Source organism: Schistocerca serialis, chromosome 11, assembly GCF_023864345.2.
Source record: "Schistocerca serialis cubense isolate TAMUIC-IGC-003099 chromosome 11, iqSchSeri2.2, whole genome shotgun sequence".
Taxonomy (NCBI): domain Eukaryota; kingdom Metazoa; phylum Arthropoda; class Insecta; order Orthoptera; family Acrididae; genus Schistocerca; species Schistocerca serialis.
The window spans coordinates 124238853-124248417 of record NC_064648.1 but is presented as its reverse complement, the minus strand read 5'-3'; the positions used below and the strand labels follow the sequence as shown (position 1 = coordinate 124248417).

Sequence of the window (9565 nt, the reverse complement as noted above, 5' to 3'; positions counted from 1 at the left end):
CAAAGTTACCATATCTAAAGAATACTTTACCAAGAAATTTTGTGGGTATGAAATATATTCTTCACAGACATACCAAGGGCGAGGGTGGTTATTGCTATTTTATTAGCAGTATAGAAATAAATACTTGATATAAATACGGAATTGTTTCTTACTCTCAATATTTTCGTGCTGAACTTGTAAAGTAAAATAAGCAGCGCTTGAATACTTCAGTGTTGCTAGGCGCTGCCAACAGATGTCACTGCGAGGCGCCACCTCAGAAAATATGGCGATCATTTCAGCTCCGTCTGCAATTCGTGACTGGCCGAAAACGAGTCGCATTGTAGCAACTACACATAAAAACAAAGCTTACGCACACAATTCTGTGGGAGCTGTGACGTTAGCGTTCTGCAGTTGAGCAGTGCTATCTGTGGTAGAAGTGGTGTTTCACGTTTGGAAGCGTGGTCACTGCATTGGTTTGTTTTCGTAGCAATGACTGAAAGCATGGCTTTGTTTTTGTAACATTTGTGACGGAAATCTTGTTCTCACTGTCATATGCGATTCGGATTGTTATTGAGCATCTGCTCAAAATGCCATGCAAGTGCTGTATGCCCTATTGTAGGGGAAACTACGACAACGGTTTAAAAGTTAGCGTCTTTTCATTCCCGTCTGATGAAGCATTAAGATTGAAACGGATCGCTGCAGTTCGTAGGAATGACTGGGAACCCAGTAAACAGTTCGTTGTAAGTATCTGTAATTTAAATTTATTTCTATATTGTTACCCTTTTTAATACTGCTATGTCACAGAACTGAATATTCAAATCAATAGCTTATCTATAACGAAGCATAATACTTTTAAGCTCACTTTATGCAGTCCTCAGTTAGATTTCATTTGTCAGTTTACATTCTGCCTTACGTTAACAGTGAAATATATGCTTCTTTTCAGATATGTGAACTGCATTTCACTGCAGACGTCATTGAGAAAATTACCAGTGCTTACGACCCAAAACTGGCAAACTCTTTACAGTTTACAGCACCTTTGGACCGTCCACGTTTAAAGAAACGTTCGTGAAAATTTATCGTAAAGGGTACTTGTAATCAGTTTACAGATTAAAGTACAGGTTCCTTAATTTTCTTACGATATTGTTAAATGTCTAAGATCAATAAACATTGCTATTCGAATCTCATGTTTATCTCTCTCCATTTGCAGATGCTGTACCATCAAAGTTGCTAGGATGTTCTACGTATTTATCTTCAAAACAAGCACCAGCTCGAGAAGATACAGAGGGTCGCGAACGTTTGGGGAACCAAGCACTTGAGAAAGTCATTGAGCAGAGTGTGGGATCACACAAAAAATGATGGAGAAGAGTTCATTTGCTAGTTTAGAAGATTTTAAATCAAAATTATCTGATTGTGAAAAGCACAGTGACTGGGTCACGGGTGTTAAAGGATGCTCCTTATCTAAGTGTTGTGTGTCATGTTATAAATAGTGATTTAGTGTTAAGTGCATTTGTGAAGGAAGCTGAGCTAAATTGTGCTGGTAAGATTAAATTATCAAACCAAGTAAGTGATACTGGTACAGTTAGCAATATTTTGAAAGAGTTGTATGTGATGTTTCATATACATGAGGCTCCATTTGAGGCAAGTTTGTCTTGCATTGAAGACATTTTGGAAAACTTGTAATAAAAATTACCAGAAAGTGAGCATAAAATTAAATTTTTGAAGGAACAAGTTTCATTTCCAAGATTTAATAGTCCAACACAGATTAGGTGCGGGAGTGTTTCAATGATTTTATGGTCATTACCTTATTCTATCTGTCCACATGCATATAGGTTTTTGAGGAGTGCTCGTAATTTTTCCATTCCCGGTCCCAGTACTTTGTCAAAACTTTGGAGTAAAATTCCAACTAACCCAATCATTGAGCATGAGAGTGAGTTGTTTCTCAGTTACATACCACAAAAAGTTGGTGCTTTATCTGTGAATGATAAAACTGTCCTGTTGATGGATGAGATTTATTTAAAGTCACAACTTGACTATAAAGGTGGCAATTTTGTAGGTGGTGCTTTTAACACAGATGTGGTTTTGTGTGCAACTAGTGCTTATGTTTTTATGATCCAGAGTATGGATTCAGTGTACAAAGATGTGGTGCATATTCTCCCAGTTCACACAATTCAATTAAACTAGAAGCAGTGGGATTTGAGGTAATAGTAGTAGCTGACAATAATGCTATTAATAAGCAAGCTATTTCATACTTTTCTTCCCCCCCCCCCTCCCTCCTAGTGTACAGATAAAATATGTTCATCCCGAGCAGACTTCTGCAGACCGCCCAATTTACTATTTTGTAGATACTGTACGCATTTTAAAATGTAAACGGGGCAACTGGGGTAACGAAAAGGACCAAATTTTGTGCTTTCCTTCTTTTAGTGATGGCTTGAAGGGAGGTCTTGCTTCTGTTACAGCACTGAAGGAACTACATTTACTAGAAAAAGGTGAACTATTGCAGTACGGCAGCACTTTAACACTTAAGTCACCATATCCAAATTCTTTTGAATGGCAAAATGTGAAATTAGCATTGCGTATTTTTAATAACACGACAGTTGTTGCAATGCAACAACTAGGTGCAAGAAAGAATTTGAAAACTGGGAGAGTATTGCCACATTTGTAAAAATAATAAGTCAGTGGTTTGATATTAAATGTTGAAACGCTGCTGAAGGGTAAAAGGCTAAGAAATGTTTACCAAGAACAGATTACTCTCAATTCAAAACATATTCATGACTTTTTGAGAAACTTTCTCTCGTGGTTGTGTTCATGGGAAGATTGCAATTGAGGAAAGAAATTGACCAGAGAAACACACTTTCCTCTCAAACATACTACTGCAGCCTTTATTGATTTTAGTGAATACTGGCTGTGTGAGAAGAAGAGAACATATTTGCTCTTTGGGAAAATACAGACAAACAGTTTGAAGGACAGGTTTGGGAAATACCGCCAACTTAATGGGGGAAGTTACCATGTATCGCTAAGGCAGGTATTTGGAACAAGGAAAATTAAGGGCCCAGAGTATGTTTCCTCTTGTATTAAAGTCCAAAGTGTTTGGTGATGTTGTAAGACCTAATTATGTTGATGCTGCTTGTTGTAGAATCCCAGGCTTTCAAGATATCGACAACCCACAGCTATTAAATGTAGTAGTTGATGATAGTGATGTTGATGAAATAGACGAAAACACTTGGCCATTACTCCATTATATTGCTCACACCAAGTGCATCTAAAATAAATTGTCCATATTGTGAAGGGTTTGTAACATCCGAAGAAACAAGACAAGCAGATGATTTGATAATGGCAAATGACAGGGGAGGTTTAACATACCCTAGCGGTGATGTAGTCACATGTGTTTCCTATGTATACTTAACACTATAAAAAATTCTTAAAGAAAAGGAAAAATTTGTTCCTGCAACAAGTAAATCAAAGAAATGTGCTTGTGAAAGAAGCAGCCATTAATGTTCCAAAATACTTACTTCTTGGTTTCCATTGTTTAAAAGGTCACACTCTTGAATCTATCATACATTGTATATTGACTTGCAGTGCAAATATTTTACTAAACAACTTTGTAAAACGAAAAAATGATGTGTGTGTGACAAAAGATGTAAGTATTTATAAAAGAATGAAAAAGTCTTGACATCTGACTCCTTGTCACAAAAACTTGTGAAATAAATGTTTTCTGGAAATTTACTTATTAAAGTGAAGCTTGTTAAGTATCACATGCCCCTTTTTCATAAGTTATTAAATGAAAAAACAATCCATAAGTTACGTAGTCGACACGTGTTCCATCTCTCAGTATATATCCCTCCATCGCTCCTATATATGACCGTGTAATACACATCAAAATTCTCGTCGGAACCTTGTCCATTATTTAATACACATTTTATCAATTTTCTTTGCACTTTTACTTCTTGTGATGGAAAATGTGTTGTGTATATTTAAATATGGCACGAACATTAATGTAAGGTTAACTATAGGTCCATATGTTACCACCACATTTATTAGGTATTTGTAAAGTCAACCGAATTATCATCTTTTACCCTAACGTATACCCTAGGATACGTTACTGATCAGTGTGTCATCAGAATCAAGATTTCAAGGGGGTAGGGTGAGGGGAGGGTGTCTGATATCAGTCTTCCCAACCGTTGTATGGCGCTAAGTAGCTTCTTCCACGCACTTGACAGTGGTTTGAAAAATAAGCACATCTGTATCTACGTGAATACTCTGCAGTTCACATTTAAGAGCATGGCGGAAGATTGATCGAACCACTTTCAGACTATTTGACTACCGTTCCATTCTCGAAAAGCTCGTGGGAAAAACGAACACTTAAATCTATTTGTGCGAGTGCTGATTTATCTTATTTTACTAAGATGATAATTTCCTGCTAACAAAATAATTTCCGGTTCAGAGGAGAAAGGTGGCGTTTGGATTTCAGTGAAAACCACTCGGCGAAAAGGAAAACCACTTGCTTTTAATAACTGTCACCTCATCATACTGATGACACTTTGTCCCTCATTTCGCGATAATAGAATAGGCGCAGCCTGTCTTTGAACTTTTTCGATGTCCTCTGTCAAGCCTGTCTAGTAAGGATCCGAAATAGCACAGTAATATAAGCAGAAGAGAACCAACAAGCGTAATGTAGTCGATACACATTGCAAAACCATGGAAAGTGTATCACATCGTTTCCTAGTTTTAGGACCCAGGAATCTGGCTAAAACCTCAGAGATGGAATTTTGAATGACTGTAAAAAGTTTAGAGGACAATAATCATGAGATTTCTGAAGATTGTATCCTCGCAGAAATTTCGCACATGAGAAGATTTCTGCAAGCTGGCAAAGTTGAGAAAGAAGAATCCATTTTTGGACGTCTTTAAGGTTCTTATAGTTCGTTTTTGAATACGGATTTTTCGAATCTGTTCACATCCTCATTTTGGTGCTAAAGTTTTTCTGAACTTGGTGTATTTCAGTAGTGTCACATCAAAGCAGTTATTTAAAATTCAAACTAATTAATATTATCTTTGGTCTACCATGAGTCAAGCACGACAAAAGTCATTAACATATCCAGATGCCGATAGTATCGCGTACACACGGCATAAAAGGGCAGTGCATGGGCAGAGCTGTCATTTGTAAACACGTGATTCATGTGAAATGGTTTCCGACATGATTATGGCCGCGCGACCGGAAGTAACAGGCTTTGAACTCTGAACGGTAGTTGGAGCTAGACATGTGGGGCATTCCATTTCAGAAATGGTTAGGGAGTCCAGTGTTCTGACTTCCACAATTTCAAGATCGTGCCGAAAATATCGAGTTTCAGGCGTTCTCCTCATCACGCACAACGCAGTGGCTGACGGCCTTCACGTAACGACAGAGAGCAGGCGTGTTTGTGTAGAGCTGTCAGTGCCAACAGAAAGATACACTGCGTGGAATAATAACAGAAATCAGTGTGGGACGGACGACGAAAGTATCCGTTATGACAGTGCCGCGGGTTCGAGTGTGGTGCAGACCCCACAAAGCCATGGACTCAAGTTGTCAACAAGGCTCTGTGCAAGGTGATGATGCCTCCTTAATGGCATGGGCTGTGTTGATACGGAATGGACTGTATCCTCTGGGTCAACTGAACCGATCATTAACTGGAAATGGCTACGTTCGGCTACTTGGAGAGCATTTGGCTTAATTCATGGACTTCCTGCTACCAAAAATATCACTGGGCCAGAACTGTTCGAGATTGGTTAGAAAAACATTCTGAAGTATTCCGGCAAATGATTTGGTAGCCAAGACCGCTCGACATTATTCCCACCGAACATCTATGGCACATAATTCGGAGGTCAGTTCGTGTACAAAATGTTGCTTTAGCAACACTTTCACTATTACGGATGGCTGTAGAGGCAGCAAGGCTCAGTACTTCTGCATGGGACTTCCAGCGACTTCCTGAGTCCATCTCACGTCGTGTTGCTGCACTACCTCGTGTAATCGGATATCCGATACGATATTAGGGGATATCCCATGACTTTTGTCACCACAGTGTAGTATGACAATTTTGTCGATCCAAAATAGTGGTGCTAAAGATATCGATTCCGATGGAGCAAAAAAAATTTGCGACATAATAAGTTACAATAACTCTAAATTATATGTTGAACTTACCCACCAATAAGAAGATCACTTGTTATTTGTACTGATTCATCAATAACTAGTTAGAACTATGGTATTTACAAGAATGAGTTTTACATATTCCTATCCATTCATAATAACTGTTTACAAAATTGTAAACACTATATTTTGTTTACTTAAACACTTGTTCCGAAAAATTTGTCCCTACCTCTTCCAGAAGTACTTGTTCAGCTTTTTGTGGGGTTGTCGAGGGGGGCGGGAGGAGATATTGTGTCTGTCAAGTTAAAACACAGCGCTTGCTGCCAAACTCCGTAACTACGCCAGTGCCTCAGGCATGAAATATAGTTTATTAACAACATCCCCCAGCTTCATCTGAAACTGATCAGGTGTAAAAGTATGCTAAGATATGAAACTACATATAAAAATGTAATGTGATTTAGATTTTAAAACCCTTACACAACTCTATTATGAATAACATAAACTTCACAAGACAGCAGTATTAATCGGAGACAGGACGAAGAAAAAAAAAATTATTTTGCACTGAGTGTGGATTAGTTTTGTGAAGTTTACATCTGAAATCCATCACGTTGCTAGCTGCACTACAAAAAAAAACACTTGCTTCTTTTCCCACATAATTTTACATACGATTTCTATGTTAAGTAATCCACTATGAGGGAAATATATATTTACTTCATGTAGTCTAGCAGACTCTGAAAAATGTATCTTTCGTTCCAATTCGATGTAGCCATATTTTGCATAATTCCGAATTTGTATCACTTTTTGTAATTAAGAGAAACGTACTACTGCGCTCTGCTCTCGACTAGCATTTTGTTGTAGAACACTGTGGCGTTAGTCACCACAGAAAAGTTGACCCTTTTTTTTTGCTCTTAATTTAGTGTACACTCTGAGACAAAAACAACGACATACCACGAAGGAATTAGAGTGGGATGGATATCGGTGGATGTAATGTACATATACAGACAAACAAATGATTACAATTTCAGGAAAAGTAGATGATTTATTCAAGAGAAAGACCTCTGTAAACTGAGCAAGCCAATGATTCGACGGTCCACCTCTGCCCCTTATGCAAGCAGTTATTCGACTTGTCATTGGTTGATTGAGTTGTTGGATGTCTTACTGACGAATGACTTTCCAAATTATGTGGAACTGGCGTGTTAGATCATCAATACACCATACCGACAGAAGGGCCCTGCTAATAAAGCTCGAAACGTTGACAGAGCTCTGGCGACCTTGCTGGTCGAAGTGGAGCATGGAAAGCAGTAGAAACTCTCGTCGTTTGCCGTCGGGCGTTATCCTGCTGAAATGTATGACCAGGCCATGATGGAGCAACAAAACGGGGCATAGAATATCGTCGACTTACCGCTGCGCTGTAAGGGTTCCACAGAAGTCAACTAAAGAGGTTTTACTGGGAAATGTAGTAGCACCCCAGACAGTAAAACCTGATTGTCCTCCCGTATGGCGGGACTGTCTGTTTGATATCCCACCACTGTCTGCAGTATCTCCAGACAAGTGTTTGTTGGTATTTGGGGCTCAGTTCGAAGTGGGACTCATCACTGAAGACAATTCTACTCGACTCAATGGGATTCCAGGCCGAATGTGCCTGACTCCACTGAATACGAGCTTGATGCTGTACAGGGGCGACGTGAACACAGCCCCTTTCTATGAGCCGCCTGTTAATGGTCCCTGCAGTAAATGAAGTACCAGTTGCACGTCAGCTCGACAATAATGACGAATCCGGCGCTCTGAGTGTCTCTCTGAAGACTGCTCCGACCTCACGTTCTGTCATCTCCTGAGGTCAAGCACTTCCTTCTTGATGCTATGTTTGGCCACTGTTTACCCATTCCTGCTGACATAGGAAAATAGTGGCATCACTCCCCCTCAGATGTCGAGCGATTTGTCTATTACTCCAACTGCCTTCTTTCAGCCCAACAAGTCTCCCAAATGATGACATCTGCATATAGTGTCTAAATACCTGTCTGCCATGCATAGTTGCTGTCCAGAAGAGTACACAGAATGAAATTCGTAAAGATTGTATTTTTTCCTGCCGACATGTCCCTCATTTACTAACTTCGCTAGTTGCGCGTTGAAATTGCTCTGCAGCGTCACACATTCATTCATTAACCACCAAAGTTTACAATTTTGCATTTTCTGTCGATATCTGCATTCATTTCAATTTTTGACCAATCTGCACAAGTTGTTTGTGGTGCACCTTTTTCTTCTTTTTCCCCTGTCACAGTGTAAAATGTATCTGCATGTTTCGCACCACTCTATATAATAAAGTAACTACTAATTAGATAAATTCTCCCATATACACAAGTGGAGTGCTTGGGCAGCCTTTTGCCAACTGCCCAATTTTTTAAAATAATGGTATGGAAATGAGGAAATAGATAGGATTTCGTTGTTCTTCTGTCTTGGTAAGTAACAAAATTCCTTAGTTGATGATAAATAGCGGACTGAATTTAATCATCATGAGAAAAAAGTCTTTTGTGACGGCATTTATATGTAAAACATTCTCGGTTTTCTTGCCGCATCAATTCGGGATAAAATCGCGAGCTTTCGACGATAGCCCCCATCGTCATCGTCAGGATGACACATGAATTTAAGCATATGTCAGGTTTGATTTTTTTCTATTTTTAATGAAGTGCCTTTGTTCCATGTGCTTGTTTCCCCCGTGCTGCCCACTTCTACAACTAGTCTCGCACGTATATCACCCACATGAACAGGCTATAGCATTGTACGGAATTCTTCAATAGCGTGTCGGTTATGGGTTAAGTGCAGCAATCGAGAGTACTTGCGCGGATTCCATGGTCATGATATGCAGCATGTTGCCAAATGTTTTCCGATGATTGTCACCCGCGCCAACCGAAAATATTCCCCTTCAACGTAGGACAGATATTCGAAGCATGTAGCATCGTTGTTCTCAACAATGTAGGTGGTTGTATGTCCGAACATCCATAGTGCTACATTTTCTTTCATAACTGGTCATCACATGCGGTCCCGCCACATCCCTTCACGAACGTTCAGATAGCGTGCTGAAATGTTACGTTATAAATGTATAAAGAAGTAGCCCTAGTTTTAATTATCGCCTGAAAATATCGTAAATAATTTTGCATATAAAAATAAATTTGTATATAATTGAAAGAAACGATGTACTAATGAGATGATGTATTTCTAGTTATTTATGAATTATTTTGTAAAGAAGTATCTTTGAGTTAAAATGTTGAAACAAAATGTAGTAGGTACGCTCGTTTGTCTAACGATATAAAAAAAAGCGGAAGGCGACTTGTTTTCCCCTCTCCCTTTTGTCCTGCGGTACCGAGATAAGCTGTGTAGTGTCACATGTGTGCTTTTGTGAAATAATTATGTCAATTTCATCTTAAGTAGCCGTGTTTCATTTGAATATCCCTTTCCTTGCTGTTCACGTCA

At 39.0% G+C, this 9565-nt stretch overlaps 1 protein-coding gene across 19 annotated transcripts in view; it reads left to right on the top strand.

The window, feature by feature from the left end:
• Window positions 1–272: 272 nt before the first annotated feature.
• LOC126427195 (THAP domain-containing protein 1 B-like) overlaps window positions 273–9565 on the top strand; it is a 443316-nt gene continuing 434023 nt past the window's right edge. For 7 of the 19 annotated variants that reach the window (XR_007576562.1, XR_007576557.1, XR_007576561.1 and 4 more), the window contains exon 1: window positions 273–719. Coding sequence is in view for 6 of the 19 variants with exons in the window: in XM_050089428.1 (XP_049945385.1) it covers window positions 567–719 (153 nt within the window). In the remaining 13 variants the exon portion in view is untranslated. Of the gene's footprint in view, window positions 720–922; window positions 1098–1186; window positions 2018–9565 lie in introns of those variants that run through there. The other 12 variants (XR_007576551.1, XR_007576571.1, XM_050089426.1 and 9 more) reach the window with 6 other exon arrangements.